The following is a 17,505-nucleotide window of genomic DNA, read 5'->3' as shown; positions in this document are numbered from 1 at the left end:
ATTTTGACAAATTTACGTGTGTCTACAGCTTGGAAAGTTTCTTTACCATAGCACTAATGTTTGAATTATTCCTGTAAAACGAACAATTTTACAAAGAAGAGACGATAAATTAGAGAAGATATAGCGACAGAATCAATTCAGGTGATATCACGTTAATCGGTAGTATTATTATCAACGATGACGACAATGATACTAATAGCTATGTAAACGACGATTATAGTAGTGGTTGTTGCTTCGATCGGGATACAACGGGATAAAGGGACGGCGTGGAGGAGGAAACGGAGGGACAGGGGGAACTTTGCGTCTGTTAACTTCAGTTTAAAGCTGCAGGTCTCCTGGGAAATGTGCGTAATCGCCATGTCCCATTCTGAATTGGTGGCGACGCATTCTTGCCTGGAACCGCGGCTGTTCCACACCACCCTGTTACGATGACCCACGATTAACTTCAATGGCTCTGTATACCTCCCTTATTTTCCGTTATTTACGCCAACTCTTTGTATTTAGAATTCTGGTTTTGTTTTAATTTTGCTGAGTGACTGCATAGATAGACTGGTATAAGTGAAACGTCGCTGGCCCAAATAAAGTTTCTAACATGAAAACATTACCTATTTAATCAAAGTAATCTTTGTATAATTCAACGTACTTTTCTAGTGACATTATTATGCTCCATTATTACAGATTTATAGGAATTATCAGTTCGAGAATTCAAACATTCTTGGAACGGAGCTGATACGATTTTCTCATTTATGGTTTCTCTTCTTTTTTCAAATAATTAATACGTTCAAAAATTGTCTAGATAGAATAAAGTGAGAAATCAATGCGAAATACTAAATTTATATCTTCGTTTTTTTTTAACGGAGAATATCAAAATTTATTTGTATCGCGTGGGCAACCTACATAGAAATAACACATTTTCATTCATTTTTCAGTTTTCTAGCCCTGTACAACGGAAATTTTGTTTACTCGTAAGAAAAGAATGTCGTTGATTACGGTTCCTTATTTTCGTTTGACCAATAATTATAGTAAGCTCGATCAACGTTATCGATTCGATACGAAACCTAATTTTCCTCCAGAAGACGAGGAAAAATGCGAAATACCGGGATGGAAGAAACAAAACAACTCTTTCCACGATATGAAGATATATTCTCATGTGTGTCCGGAAGCACGTACACTTTTCCGTACACAGACCGTTCTCTATTCGAACGGCGAAGGAACGCAAATTTTCCGGTTCGCGAAAATGCGATAGGGCGAAAGAAAAGAAAATACACATGGTGTCTCAAAGAATTTACCACCAATTTTTCCCAATATATCCATTGACTCCTATTGGTAAAAATAAAAAAGATATAAAACTGAAAGAATTAAAAATAAGAAGGATCTAATAATACCTAGAATAGAAGAAATTACATTTTACTCACAGACATTCGAACTGCCAAAAGTGCAAATAAAAATTACGAATTGATCGTTCTGATCATCGCGATAGTTTCAGCGTCGATACATAAAATACCAAGCAAAATGTCTAAAATAGCGGCGATAGAAATAAAAATACGAACATCCGAGGTTAATGATTTAACGAAAAGTCTGTTAGAAGGTATTGCGCGATTTCCGAACGAAGCAGCGCCATTCTTGTATCATTCTTTGCATCCAATTTTCAATCCTCAAATCGGAATGACAAGTGGTTTGTGCCAGAAAACCCTGGGACACCGTGTACAGAGAGAAAGAGTAAGATAGTTCGAACCGATATAGAAGGGTGGCCGAGGGTCGAAAAAGCGAAGAGAGCGAGCAAACGAGCGACCTGTACGTATACGGGCCACCAGGCGGAATAAAGTGAAATTTCAGCGCAACCTGAATTATAAACGATATTATGCAAACACTGCGGAGAAAGAGTACTCGTAGCCGCGAGTTAATTTGATGAAAAACATCAGAGAGCAGCCAGAATAGAGGAAACGAGATAGGGGTGAAACAGAGAAAGGAAGGAGGGAAGAAGGGAAAGGAAGAAAGGGGAGGACAGGCAAAAGACGCATCCGGGAAAGAACGTTCTTGAGGAGGAACACGCTCCTCTTCATCTACGCTTTTCGACTCTAAAGGCACTCTAATCACCGAACAACCATGCCAAACTGTGGTCATCAAAGTCTTTGTTTCGTCTTTTATCCTGTGTTCCCTTTCTTCCGTGTTTGCGTCTTTTGCGTTTTCTATTCTCGTTTTAAGCGACGAGTGTTACGCGTGCGATACGTTTCGGTAATTTTTTGGACAAAGAGAGGAACTCTTTCATTTTTGCTCGACAGTCGATAGCTTGGCCGTTTTCTGATTCGTTGGTTTCTTTACTGGATTTAGTAACTTGTTTTATTTGTTTCTTTGAACGTTTCATAATTTGTGTAACTTCATTATTTTCTTTCACATCTTCCTTTGGTTTCACATACTTCTTATAATTTAATTTCTTTAATTCCTTTCTTCTGTTTCAATTCCCTAATTGAAGCGCTTAATTCATGTTATTCGAAGGCGCGGACGCAAAGAACCTTAGGTTCGGATATACGCGATGAATATGCAGAAAGAGAAATGCAACTTAGTTCAAAGTAATATTTCTGCGAGCTGGATGTTTCTATTCGAATCGTAACTTCAGTTAGTAATTTGATATATCGTATCAATCTTGTAAAAAGTGTATAGTCCGAAATTAAACTAGTTATTTATGCTGGCGATTTTTAGCAGCGTATAATTCAATTCAACGATTCAAAATGTAAAAAAACACCGACCAGCTCTTCTAACTTGGAAAAATAACCACGTCGATGATTCGTAGGACTAATTGACTCAACAACCCAATCGGCTTTTTTTCGTTCTTTTTGCCAGAACGCGATACACTATCAGAGAAACAGAGAGTAGGGGTACGTCGATCACATCCCACGAGTACGAGGATGACAAGAATAAAAAAACAGAGCTTCCACGTCTTGCGCTAGTCGAATCGCGACCGCGATTGATTCTCTCTCTTTCTATTTTTTCTCCTTCTTCCCATAGTCATTCCCTTCCGTTTCATTTCTTCCTTTCGGCAACAACAAACTAACGACGATATCGCGTAAAAATCTTAGACTGGATTCATCGAATGAAAATGTTTCGCCTTCGTGAATGGATATAAAAACGCGTAACATAACGAAGCGCGCTTTGTTTTTGATTAATTGACGTCTTAATTAACGATTAGATTATTCGTGAGAAATTTAGGGGTCTATAGGAAACTTAGGTATCTGTTAAGAATTCAAACGTCAAGGGAACTCTGGTCGATGGTAGTTTGCGAAATAACACACGTGTCCAAAACGCGTAATATTTTTAGATGCGTGCCGAATCCAAACACGTTCGAAGTCATCGTCGTTTCGACATATTTCCTCTGGAACTAAAATGTCGCTCTCCCCATAGGTATCGATAGCAACATCTCGAAATACTACGCTTAACTCGCCATTAGAAACTCGATAACCAAAAGCAGGAAGAAAGTGGCCGATAGAGGGAAATGAAAGATAAAACAAGAAGAGAAACTATAAAGAAAGACAGAATACCAAAATACAAGTTTAAAACACGAAGAAGAAGCACGAGGTAGCCACCGATAGGTAAAAGAGGAGGTAGAAGAAAGAGGAAGTGGAAGTGCAGGATATATGGTAGGGGAAGACGAAGAAAAATGCTTGGTACAATTTTCGACATGGTAAATACACCAGGCGCACGTGCAACCCTGCCAGTAATCGAGGCAGCGCCGCCAATCTCGACTCGTCGGGGGCGGTTCTCCGTTGGCTAGGGGATGGGGTGGGCTGCACAGGGACTGGCTGATACCAGCCGTCTGGAGGAGGAAACTCGAAGGGCGGTAGAACCTCGTCGAAAAACTAGCCGAATTACGGACGTTTACGACGGTGGCGCAACGTCACGGAAACCTGGCGTTCAAATCACGGGCAATCGCGACGCACGCCGGTTACCTCTTCGACTTCGCGTTTATATTCGCTTCTCAATCGTCGATTATACCATTTATCGGTCGTACTTTGTCGTCGTGAATCTTCGGCATCTTAGAAATGTACGTTCGCTGATAAGTCGAGAGCGAAAGAGTGTTTGATGACTCTGACAACTGGAAGATCGTGGAGAATTTGGGGATGAAAACGGATAGTGATAATCGGAGAAGTTGGCTTTTATAATTGATTCGAGTACAACCGGAGAATTCGTCGGAGAAATAAGGTTTTAAATAAGAGGACAGGAAGTTCGACGAGTGGAGGAAATGAGGCGGAATTGGGAACGGAGGAGGAACGTGATTGTTGGAGAAGTTTGAGAAATTGATTTGACAATTAATGGGAGAATCTGTACAATATTTGAAGATATTTACGGTTCTAGCAAGTAACGCCAAAGGGGTGGAATCGGGAAATTGGAAAGAAACGTGTGTCATAGTTGGACAAGTTCGAACATTTGTTTCGGTGGGATTCGCTTTGAAAATTCACCGCGCAATTGGAAGAACACAGTTTTATATAATAATACTGCAGATTGAAAATGATTTTATTGGAAAATTAATCGAGGAACCGCAGGAATAAGATTTTAATTAATATTAGAAGGCTGCTTGACTTTGTCAAGCGAAGGAATCGGTAGATCGAAAAGAAATGTGATAATCTGAACAGTTTTGAAATTAATTCAATCGGAAGGGATTGGTCGTAGATCTTTAAAAAGATGTTGTTACTCAAATTAATTCGACTCCTTAAAATTACAAGTGAAAGTTACTTTTAACAAGATACCGGAGTAAATAAATCTTCGTGCGATTATCGATGTGAATTCATCCTAATTCCAGCAACTTTATCCAAACGAATTTGTCCAAAGTTTATCGTCGATCAATAATTCTGCACAATGTCTATATACGTCAATTAATAAATCATTTAGTTGGTACATAGTCGAAATCGTACGATGTATAGTTTATATAGAGCTTGGTTCGGTGACAGCGTTACGCCAGACAATTATTCAAGACTTCAAGAAACTTTATCGCCACCTGACACAGTGGTCAGAGTGGGAAACGAAGGAGAGCATCAGTTCGTCGCTCACAAAGGTGTTCTGGCCGCTCATAGCGGATATCTAAAAGCTTTGCTAACTAGCACACCGACGACATCTAATCAAGGTGTTAACACGAATATTACATCTTGTACTAACTTGCCAACCACCGCAATCGCGGTGACTACTACCAATTTGTCGGGACCATCGCAACGACAGCCTGTCACGTCTGTCTCGGTTTCGTCCATTGGTAAATATCGTAATTTATTCGAGTCGGTGAGTTGAAAAATGATACGAGTTCAATATGGTTTTATTTCGATTATTTAAAATTTCCTACAATGTTTTATTTGTGCGTCTAAACTGGAATGGGGCTGCGAGATCGATAGCTTTACTGATACGCCAAAGCTAATGTTAGTTGGTATATTTGAAAACATTTGTAATTTTGAATTTGTACCGTTCTCCAACTCGTCGATTTATTTGTAAGCTCGCCTAGAAAAAAGTTCTGATGGATTTTAATACATTTAAAATTGAAGAAAAGAACATCGCGCAAAGTCACCTTTCCTTAGACTAAACATTAACAATTTGGAAAATCTGAATGTTCCTAAATAAGAATGCCTTTGCATTTTCGTTAAACCTTCCAATGCTTACGAAAATAACTGCAATAAAAAATTTCTCTTTCGGTATCTTTCTAGTTATTCCTTATTTGACGTTTATCAAACGTTTCTAGCGTGTACGTTTTCAAACAGAAATTAAATTTGCGACAATAATACCTTGCCTCTGTCCTTTCCTTTTGTTTCCACATACGGCTTTCCAACAATACGGTGTCATTTCTTTACAGATTTCTTTTTGTATCAGTCAGTAGAAGAATTTCCATAAGACCGCTTGTACTCAGAAGTATAAAACATCTGTTTCAAACGGAACAATGCTCGTTTTTCTGAACTAGTATTCCCTCTGTATACCTATATATAATCAAAATCCAATGCTCTAATTTCCCTATAATGTTTACTGAAAAACTCATCGACGCACAAGCTACGAGTTAAACGCAGAAAGAATCGACGAACTGTAAAAAAGATAAACAAGAAATTTCAACAACTGCATATAGCAATAAATGAAAAAACGGCTATATATTTTTTTTCTTGTTTTAAATTCTAATTTCTAGGTGGAGAAGCATTCGCGCCATTATTGAACTACATGTATACGGGTAGGTTGGAGGTAACGTTGGATAACGTGTACAGCGTGCTATTGGCCACGCATTTGCTGCACATGCCAGGGGCACTGGAGCAATGCAGGGCTGCTTTACTAAGGCTGAGGGCACCGCCGCCTTTGCCAACGCCGATACCGGTACCAGCAGGCCCGACGTCGACGTTGACGTCGACCTCCATATCCACGTCGACGCCAGGCTCGGGAAATATACTCAGACCAATACCAAACAGGTTGATGATAGATCCAAGTATATGCTGGCCACCGACAGCGCCTCTTTATCCACCAACAGCACCTGTACCCTCGTCTATCGGTATTCCACATTTACCTCAACTGCAACCGTCGGTGCTAATGCAATCGACCGTTCCACTCGGCGTTTCCGTCGCCCCGACCTCCAGCATTCAAGAAACGCATAGCTCGACGGCTTATAGGTTTGGATGTTGATTTTGTTGATTTTAACGTATATCGAGATAAATAATATGTGAAGTCCTTTTTGCATTTTAGAAGATTTGGAATCTCGTGTCAGAGACAGACATATTACAAATCTTATTATCATTTGATATTACAAACGCGTTCTCACTAGTAGACTTTAGATTGTGCTAAAAGTGTGACAATGCTGAATATCTAATTTCGTTTCAACTTCTTGGATTTACTAAAGATGTAATTGTCCAGCTATTCCGAGCAATTGTAGTACCAACTTTCCAACTGAAATATTAACTTCCAATAAATAAGTAATAAGTAGATGATAGAAGAAGCAGTTTACTGTAAAATAATCATATTATAGTTCGGGTATGTTTCATTGCATGGTATGAAGAAACCTAACGTTTCGTAACATCTGCCAACAGAGAAGTTTTATCGCCAAAATCATCAGTCTTCAAAATCGAGCGAAATCGGAGCCTACGAGTGGACTGTAGACCAAAATCACCAGAGAACGTGTCCTCCAATTCTTTGCCCTTTGTGGCAGCAGCAGCAGCAGCTGCGTTTACCACTTTCACCACCTCTAACGTTGCCACATCGACACGAACGTCGTCGCCTTGTCAATCGATTTCACCTACGCCGTCCTCCGCTTCTCAATCCTCGGTACCACCGTGTCAAAGCAAAAAGACAACGGAACAGCAGCGTCAATCTACGGAAGAACGCCGTTACGAACATCCAAATTCGAGCAACAACGAGCAACAACATCGATCTCCACCTCTGACACCTGTAGAAGACACGGCAATGCCTCGAAACAGTGACAGGAACATCGAATCAACGTCGATCAGCGAGGACGATCGAGGAAGATCTAGACGAAGAGGACGCAGTTCCAATAGGGCAAACGATAGTTCTTCGGGTGTTTTGTCAGTGGTTTACGACGTGGCTTGTTGCGATGGTCCAGTCAAGTTCCATCGAGTGTTGAATGAAAATTACTCGTCAACAGCCTCGTGTGGGTCTAGTTCTGTACTACAACCGCGTTTACAGAGGCCGTGTTTTGAAGCAGAAAACGCCTCCGGCGAAAATGACGAAAACGGAGGACCAACGGCTGTTAGAACTCCTTGCGACCAAATCGAGTCTGCAATGGATACGAGCAACAGCAGCGGAAGCTACACTTGCCGATACTGTAGGCACACTTTCAAGTCGCAGTATTGTTACAGAAAACATACCAAGAGGCATTTGTTGCCGACAAGAGCAAACGATCCGACTGGAAATAGACAGAGACAGGATACAGAGGCTCGAAATAGAAGAGAAGTTCGATTGTTGGATTTAAATGTTCAGTATTATCCGTGTAAGATCTGTGGATGCAAATTCCCGAGCTATTATTTTGTACATAAACACAGGAAATTGTGCCATGCGAATACGGAGGAGAGAACGCAGTCCGACGAAGCTAATAGCACAGCTACCGAGGATCAAGAGTCGACTACTTCAACGACGAATAACGACAGACAATGAATTGAACTGTTATTTATGGTTTGTTGAGGTGAATTGGACGAGATGTTAAATGAATGAAAATCGAAGCGAAGATAATTTCAATAAATCCGTAGTTGATTAAAAACACTTACCTATTTCAATGAAAAACAAGATATTCGTGTCTTGTAGAAGTAAATTGGATATAGTGGAAACGTTAAGCGAAAATAAATGAAGATAAATAATTTTAGCATATGACAAATTGCTTAAGCGGACTGGTCAAATAACAGAATAAATTACTTGCGTTCCGTAGAAGTAAGCTGAATTAGTGAAATTAGATGAATACAGTTAGATAATGTTAATACATTAGCAATTGACATTTCGTCAAATAGGAAACTAGATTCCTTCTGTTTTATGATAGTAGATTGAAAATAATGTTAAACAAATGGAAATAAAGGAAATAAAGGAAATACATAAAGATAGGTGATATTATTGATAGTCGACGTTCCATTAAATATTAAAATGTAAAAGTATACCAATTATAATGAATATAATTATAATAAAATATAATTGAACTAAATATCGACGATTGCATATAAAATAAATTTTCTATCAATATTCAATCGATATTCATGTGTCAAACTATATAATTTGAAAATTATCTGCTGATGTGTTAAATTGTATAATCATATATTATAAGCATTAGTTACATTATAATGTACTACATGTATGTAATTATAATATGAAAAATAATAATGTGTGAAAGAGGAGACAATTGACCAGCATTGAAATTTCAGTAATTTTGACCCATGAATTACATTGGAATTATGACTAAAAAAACAACGACATACTACAAAATTTAAATAATGAAAGTATTATTAATTATTATACTAATATTTACACTATATGACAGTATGGTTCAAATCTGTACAGTCCAATAAAAACTAACTTCTTACATTAATTAATTAATTACTTAATAGAAATGATCAAATATTAGAAAATGAAAATATACATATAATATGCATAACACTCTTTAATATAGAGATTGAAGTTCTTTTAAACGATTATTGCATTCATTCTACTTGAGTTTATTAACAATTCTGTGTTTATCGTCATTACGTCCTTCAAATTTGTAATTGTCCCATTCGACAAAATTTCAACACTCTTATCGCGTTCGAGCTTGTAAGATCCCATCGTGTTTTTAAATTAATAAAATATTCTCAATTTTAATTTTATTAGAATTAGAATATCTTGAATATTGAATTAGTTCAATAAATTCGAAAGTATAATAAAGATACTGTCATTTGATCTAAAACGAAAATACGTTACAGCACTATGTCCAGAATTTTTCAAAAAGATAAAAATTATATGTATTATACAAGTTTTTATTACATTGTAGAAAATTAATTCGAAGTTTCTTTCATATTACCAACAGGAATATAATGTAAAACACTGATAGATACCTATTCTAAAACTAGAAGATATTTCTTCAATGTAATTAACTTGTACTACATAGATGCCTTTATATAGTTTTCTCAATTGTGAAACAAGAACACATAAATCTCTGAATTCTCATTGAAAAAAGGAATTGAAATTTCTTTTTATGCAAGAACTGTCATTTAGAAAATAAGAAATGAAGAAAAACGATATAAATGTTTATTAAACATAGACAAAAATCAAATCACACGAATTTAAACATTTAAATACGATAATAACATTTAAATGTTTGTGATAACGTTGCAGTGATATATCATGAAAGGTGGGCAAAGCAAACTGGTAAGATATATTTAGCGAAACTTACCAATGGTGTCCATCGGTTGGGCTTCCTCGTCGCTGGTTTCCATAGGGTTGGCATGACTATCTTTCTTCTTTTCTTTTATCCTGCTCGCGGTTACCACGCTTCCACCATCGCTGTTGTTTGCTTCCCTGCAACGTGATTTCTGCCCCTTAATATCTTTCAAATTTAACAATGTACTGTTCTTATCAATTTTATAACAATAAATCCAACGATAAAAATCTATTAGTTGTTATTCACTACTCATTTAATAAAACCTTTTTCAACAATTTTCTAAAACATTCCTATTAAAAGTTTCAATATTCCTGCCTATAATTTATATTAAATCTTATATTTTTTATTTATATTTGTTATGTTAAATTTTATGTGTACTTATTTGTATTGTACGTATATTCGTCACATTAATCCAGCGAAGCCTGAATCATTGCTGTTACAAACCTAGAATATTTTATTTTACAACGATAAAACGAACAGTCAGTTAAAAAGACTTTTTATCCATTAACTACATTTACTTAATAGGGAAAATAGTTCATGTAAATGTAATTTAAAGAGAAACAAACTTGAAATTGAATTGAATTAACCCTTTGTCTGTGCAAGAATTTAAGAAAAAAAAAGAAGATGGTATATAAAAAAAATATTTTACGTATATGGCCCAATAAAATTCAAAAAGCTCAATACAATTAAAAAAAAATAGAGAGAATTATTCATCCATACAGTATGAATACAATTACTGCAGGGTTAATAAAACACTCTGTACATCATTTCTAAACGAACGAGGGGAGTAAACATTCTGGTCTTCACGCGGTTCGGAATCAGATTTTCAACGATCGACTCCATTTCGATGATGAATGCCTACGCAAACATAATCCACTAACCAGTAACCATTGATTAGCATTACAATCTGCTAATAACTACCCTACCTTCCCTCTCGAACCTCCATTTTACCACCACCTTCTATTTCCCCCTATCTATCCTCCATTCAACTCAAACCCTCTCTATTCCTCCTCCTATTCCGCTTCAGCGATTTATTTGTATTCTTTTTCTTTTCTTTTCTTTCATTTTCCGAGAATTATAATTCCATTGATGGATACCATTAAATTAATTTTTATCGTCAGAAATTTTACTGTAAAAGTTGATGAACGAAGAGTGGAAATTACGATCTGAAAAACGATTTAAAAACGGGTGAAGATTAAATTGCTTCTGCGTATGGACAATTTTAATATTCGTTGTGATTATTAAAAGATTATTTGTTCATTTCATTGAAATTATGAATAAATAGAATTGTTGTAGAAACAATTTTTTGATACTAGACAATTTTTAGTAAATCGATACCGGTATTTATTATATTTATATATAAAATATATAATTTTTGTTGCAGATCATATATACATATAGAATGAACAAACTTTAAAATTTTTTTTATTAAAAAAGTAAAAAGAGTGAAAGGCTTACTTATTTTCAACATAAATTTGGACGAATACCTCCTTCAATTATTTTTTAACATTTTAAAAATTGTAAGTAATGATTGGTTGGTAAAATTGGTCTGTTTGCACGATGAATATCTTTAGTAAGATGAAGCCCGTTCAAACAATCAAACTGCATGGTTTTATATCAATTGCAATTTCTAAAGTGATTTCCTGCTAGAGTTATGCTTCCAATTTATCAGCCTCCCAGAAAGACTAGAAATTTTTAATTCCAGCAAATTCTTAAAAGTGTAACAAAAAGTCAATTGTAAGAATCTTTATTTAAAAATTTTTTCATTGAAACTTATGTGAACTTGCAATGTATTAAATTAAATTAAATTTAAAAATTCATAATTATTAAATTTGAATATCCTAAATCCTAATGCAAGTGTATGAAAGTATTCATACATTATTAAATGCACATTACCAAAGACAAAGATAGTAACTACAATCTGGTTGCAACAATTTTTGAGAAAAAAAACCACGAAAGTTAAGAATGAAATTTATGTGATATATACAACTATATTTATGACTGCAAGAGGACTTCCTTTAGTATATTTTGATATTTACTTTGATATTAGCATCTTGGCAAAAGTGACGCAATTTATCAAAACAGTGTGCTGTTTTACAGGTAGAGGAATACATGTAATATATGCATCTTGAAAACGACCTACATACATCACAGAAGCTCGAAACATAGACTAGGATAAAGATAGGTAAAGATATATAAAATGGTCTATACTACAAATCATTACTAATACTGTAAAAATCTAGGAGCTAGTACCAAGCTAGGATGCATAAGTTAGTTCAAAGATTAAATATATGAAATATTTTCTCATAAAGGAGAAATTTTTCCTCATATCCACGATAATACTTCCAAGATTAAAACTTAAAGATTATAATGATAGATAATTAACATTATTTATATTACTAACAATCAATGTAAATTATAACAATCCATAAAGATACGTCCAATCAATTATCTAGCCACTATGAAATTCTATTTTAAGGTTTATAGTATCCAAACGTAACCAAAATATAAAAAGAAACGGTTATTGGTCCTGGTAAGCGATTGTGCGTATACATTTACAACTAAAATATCGATTACGTCAATATTCTAGTTACCAAACAATAAATCAAATATGACCACTGTTTCTCTCATTCCTTCTGTAGGTAGGGCGAAAATCACAGTAACTATTATACTACAAGATGTATATGTCATCTCAAGTGTGTGTTAAACTTACGTAATATTAATTTAAAAAATCTATGTTTGAAATACTTACAAATTCATTAAAGAATTAATAAAGCATGCTACTTCCATTTATACAACCCCACGATATGATATAGGTATATATTTAATATTTTCTACAAGTCAAATTAAAAATATTTATAAGAAATGATATTACGTACATTACTTTGACGTCCTTTCCGGACACCGTTTCAGAACTTAATTGAGGCTCCTCTTTCACTTCGACTTTAATAAGGTGCGACTCCTTCGCTTCCATTTTACTTTCTTTGTTTTCTTTATTGATTTCCCTATTGTCCTTCGCGCTTGTTGTCGTCGACAACGTCGCGACAGACGATGTCGTGGTGCTCAACACGGATGTCGTTGTAGCTGTCGTTGATGCTATTACAGAGTCCGTCGTTAAACATATACTCGACGTTGATGAATTTAAAGGAGTCGTCGAAGTGGTCGCTATCGTTGTTGCAACAGCAGTTGATACACTTGACGTAGCCGTAGTCGTCGTCGTCGTCATCGTCGTCGTCATCGTCGTTGTACTTGATGTCCCTGCTGAACTATTTTGAGGATTCTCTTGTGTTTTTTGCTGTTGCTCACGTTGCAACCTTGTTGTCACACCTGTAGTTAAAATGTCTAGATTTCCAATACTTGAACTGCTATTATTTACCTGAAAAAGAAAACAATTATAAGGTTAATAATTGTTATAGAATTAACATTATTATGTATTAATTAATTAAATGCATTTATACAATTTTCAAAGAATATCTATGTACAAATGCTTTTAAATTTGATTACAATTACACTCACTTTATTATTAGGATTATTTCGAGAGCTACGTGTTCGTTGCCGCGATTTTCGCAAGAGCTGCTTATAATTTTCTGCTTTTTTAGTGAGGTAGTAATGATGCACGCAATCTGGAACGGACTTATGTTCTAAAGATTGAGCTATCGTTCCAAAGTTCTTAGGATGTTGTAGATATTTTTCTTTAAACAATTCGTGCTCCACAGAACTCCATACGTTGATTAACTTTCGTTCACTGTGAAGAGCCTCTAATTCTTCCGGCTGAAGAAGACCATTTCGATTTTGAAATGCGATTCGTCTCTGCTTTGTATCCAACAATAATGGAGGTATTACTGCGTACGAACGCATCTTTTTATCTTCCATCTATAAAACCAATTTTAGAAATTGTTATTATACATTGAATTTTTCAAACAATAAATATATTACAAAAGTTCATATACCAAGTGGATTATTAGTATTATGAATTTATCGATTGTTAGTGATAGTATAAAAAGACCACACAATTTTATAACTTTTTGACTATTCGTCATAATATTATTGAATTAAAATAGAAAATTTTCGAAGAGATTTGATTCGAAAAAGAATGTTATTTTTTAAACCTAAACCTTAATATTGCCAGGAATATAATCAGAATGTTAGTACATAAATCGCAAATCGGTAAATATGATCTACCCATTTGTGATAATGAAGTATTTTTGTAAACAATAATTTTGTAGATTTCCTTTTAACCTTGGTAACTTTTAACCTATGAACTTTTTCCCGTAATTTCCTTTTCTTAATTATGAAATAATATACCTCTTGTTCTTGAAGGCCGTCCATAATTTCCTCCAAATCAGCTTCACTCTTGATACGTGCACCGACTCTATTAAAACGCTCTTTGTCTTCCCTTTGTTTCCGCAATTCTGGAAACACTTTCTCGAAGAATTCGCGATTCTTCGCTTCTTTTGACTTCCTTTTCTGCGTTGCTTCCAATCGCTCTACTTTACGATGCCACTCCTGTACCAAAATAGCATACGTTTGTGACTGTTGTCGATGGAGAGATGCGCGTTCAGCGTGTTCTCGTCGAAGCCTCGCTATAAGCCTTGCTCTCATACACGTTTGATGTTTTGTTCGATTTTCTTGATACACGCTTGTATCTGATGGCTGATTGTATAAAGGTAGTTCCACTTTTGGACCTAGCCTCTCTAAAAGTCTATGAGCTTCTTCTGCCTTCCTCTGTAATTAACGTATGATTTCATTCAACCAATGAAAAACTAGATTATTTCTTATTTAAAAATATATTCTGTTTAATTCAGTTAACTCGTCTTGCTAATATTAAATGAAACACACTTTATTTCTTATACAAACATCAGTATAGCACAAGTACAGATTAAAACAGCTGTTTCATTATTAAGAGTAAGAACCAAACGATATATTCATTCTTTTCTTAGATGTATGATTAGTACACATTCACGATGAATCATCTCGTTTTATTCAACGAGAAGTCATTTTCAAATAACGAGTTAACTCATTTATCTCATTTAATAGGTTAATTTGGTAGAATGTAAAACCTACATTACACATGTTGAATTAAACAAAATTTGAATTAATATCTTACCCTATTCTCAGCATAAATTTTTTGTGCCAAAGACTGATGCTTTGGTTGCTGAGACTGCTCCTCAACCTGTCGTTTAAGTCCACTAGCTTCTAGAGGTTTATTAGCTGTCTCTTCCAATTCCTTTAACTTTTTCCGAAGCTTATTTATCTGAGACTCCCTTTTTGCAATTTCTCTATCAACCTTGGAGATTTGCTGTAGAAGATCATCCTTGGTGCTTCTGAACTGCGCATCTTCTTGCGTATTCGGTTCCGGAAGCGTAGGTGAAATCGCTTCAGTTTGGGGTGTATACGCTTCTGTTGCCGGCTGCTTCAAACAGAAATTATTCATATCTTATAATATCCCATAAAATGAAAATTTAGGAATGGAAAAATTATTGATCCAGAGAAAGATGAAGGAGAAACACAATTACTTGTAAAAAATATTTTCAAAAGAAATGTGAAAGACCTTGACATATTTTGTAATCTTCTATATATATATATCTTTTTAATATAGAGACTTTTTAATAAATGTTTTGCACGAGTACTTCTAAAGATACACATACTTAATATTACCTATCTTCTTTTGTTAATTCCTTAAACACTATATCATGTCAAGCTTATAATCTTATTGTAATAACAATGAAACCATAACAGAATTCATTAAATGTTGAAATTTTTTTGTATAACTTTATCAAAGACAAATTCAATATTTTTCGCATATAACTTTTACCATACAACTATATATTTAATCCTTATACTGTATATTCATTTTCAATTATAGAATCTATAGTGTTGTAACATCCAATACAAATAAGAAATTCTTTACAAAATATACAGACATCATTCAAATGTATATAACGCGACACTCAGCGAGTTAAATACTTGTACCTACATAAATATCGACAATAGAATTCGCTCAGTAAGTTTCTCAAAGCTATCTCGAAAGCAATCTACTAAATGTCAAGGTTTTTCACATTTATCCTGAATCATCCTGTGTATCTATGTACCACCTATGTACCCACCCTAGTGTCTATCCTAAGTGGTTGCTGTAACTGCACCACGTGCTCCTGCTTAACGCACGGGTCAGCGGGTGACAAACTATGACAGCGAGATTGCGATTGGGACTGCAATTGAATCTGAGTCGGTTGGCTGAGGCGTATCTTCTTGAAGGGCGGCGCCTCCTGCATATTGGCCATTTCAACGGCCGTACGATTGCAATACTGATCCGGCTGGACGGGCATCAGGGCTATTCGTGAATTTCTTGCACTGGACACGTGCTGATAATCTGGTGCTGTTGGTGAAGGTGTTGGTGTCACCGAAGCAGGTGGTAAAAGAGATATCCTCGGTCTGTCCCCTCTTCCACCAGCCATACCACTACCTATACCGCTATTCGCCGCATATTCGGCTGCAACTACTCCAACACCGACTCCTATTTGCGACAGGGGACTACTGCTCACGCTAATGGCAATCCTCTCGTTCACCTGAAAGATGTCATAATAAATGTCTGTTCATTCTTTCGAATCTCATTTTATTTGTCCACCTATCTATTCTGCTCTATCTTTATCTTTATCTTCTTCTCATTTAAGATGTATGTGGTTCTATTGCTTTTTTCATCGCGCATTTTATTCAATTTATCTTGTCTAACATTCTCGGCACGAACCTATTTCAAGAAAATCGATGACCCGGTTCAAGAGGGCAGACGGTAGACCATCGATATACCTACGACACCGTCATACGTTCCTTGCACTCGTATTATGACTAAACTCCACTTTTAGTCGATTCGTCTTTCTTTCTCACGCCTTCTACGTCTTGCTTATACCATGCCTTAGGATCATAATCTGCCACCCAAACAGATAACAGATATGACCTCTTACTAAGCTGTTTATCTTATTCTATCTATATATCGAGTGTTTTCATTTTAGAAAAGTTAATCGAGCATTAATGATTAAATATATGATTCAGTTCGAAATCGATTCGAATAAGCAGCTACACTTTTAATAAACTAGACTTGATTTTTGTACATTCTTTTCTTTTCTTTTTTTAGATAACAGAAGTATAACATACAGGGGATATAATTATTCTCTTATACATGTTCATATACTCTGACTTATTCATAGTTCTTATATTCAATGTTACATCGTATACCTCTATTATTACTATATATTGTAATAAATATCCCAAAATAGAAAGTAAGGTTTTAAATCAAACTTACGCTCATTTACAAATTTTAAACTAAGTTGACAATTTATCACGTAACAATTTGAAAGTTGACACAATGTCTGTCGAAATTTAAAATTGTTGAAATGGAATGAAACAACATTTACGACAAAGATATTGCTGAAACCATCAAACATAATCTCATCAGAATTCCGCAACTTCGATATGGCGGTAAAATTAATCCAAAACTGCACAACATCCGCGACAAAGAAGATTATATTGCTAGGCAGTGAAGAGAACAGGGGACGGCTAATAGTGGTTGAAAGTCAAGGGCACTGGCAGATACAATGCGCGTTTCGTGTAACGCGTTTAAAACACTAGATTAGGTGTAATAGATTATTATA

The 17,505-nt window shown here is 35.4% G+C and overlaps 2 protein-coding genes across 15 annotated transcripts in view; one reads left to right on the top strand and one right to left on the bottom strand.

Annotated features, from left to right (window-relative positions):
- The window catches only part of LOC126865502 (uncharacterized), a 70,190-nt gene that overhangs the window by 28,961 nt on the left and 23,724 nt on the right, over positions 1–17,505 (bottom strand). For 12 of the 14 annotated variants that reach the window (XM_050618078.1, XM_050618090.1, XM_050618088.1 and 9 more), the window contains 6 exons: positions 15,967–16,425; positions 14,967–15,272; positions 14,165–14,584; positions 13,376–13,732; positions 12,739–13,235; positions 9,872–9,996 (listed from right to left, as the gene is read on the bottom strand). In XM_050618078.1, coding sequence (XP_050474035.1) covers positions 9,872–9,996; positions 12,739–13,235; positions 13,376–13,732; positions 14,165–14,584; positions 14,967–15,272; positions 15,967–16,425 — 2,164 coding nt within the window. The remainder of the gene's footprint in view (positions 1–9,871; positions 9,997–12,738; positions 13,236–13,375; positions 13,733–14,164; positions 14,585–14,966; positions 15,273–15,966; positions 16,426–17,505) is intronic. The other 2 variants (XM_050618087.1, XM_050618092.1) reach the window with 1 other exon arrangement.
- On the top strand, positions 4,900–9,865 carry LOC126865511 (mucin-5AC). The gene is made up of 3 exons (XM_050618117.1): positions 4,900–5,239; positions 6,149–6,620; positions 7,035–9,865. The coding sequence occupies exons 1-3, from the start codon at positions 4,909–4,911 to the stop codon at positions 8,113–8,115; spliced, it is 1,884 nt and encodes a 627-aa protein (XP_050474074.1). The 5' UTR covers positions 4,900–4,908; the 3' UTR covers positions 8,116–9,865.

Source organism: Bombus huntii, chromosome 5 (genome assembly GCF_024542735.1).
Source record: "Bombus huntii isolate Logan2020A chromosome 5, iyBomHunt1.1, whole genome shotgun sequence".
NCBI lineage: Eukaryota > Metazoa > Arthropoda > Insecta > Hymenoptera > Apidae > Bombus > Bombus huntii.
Note: the sequence above shows the minus strand (reverse complement) of the source record. Positions and strands in the feature narration are given on the sequence as shown.

Bases quoted from the DNA above. Each gene is read 5' to 3' on its own strand.
- LOC126865511 (XM_050618117.1), top strand. From the start codon at position 4,909: ATGTATAGTTTATATAGAGCTTGGTTCGGTGACAGCGTTACGCCAGAC. The intron at 5,240-6,148 runs GTAAATATCGTA...TCTAATTTCTAG, and splicing joins TGTCTCGGTTTCGTCCATTG to GTGGAGAAGCATTCGCGCCA. The intron at 6,621-7,034 runs GTTTGGATGTTG...ATCTGCCAACAG, and splicing joins CATAGCTCGACGGCTTATAG to AGAAGTTTTATCGCCAAAAT.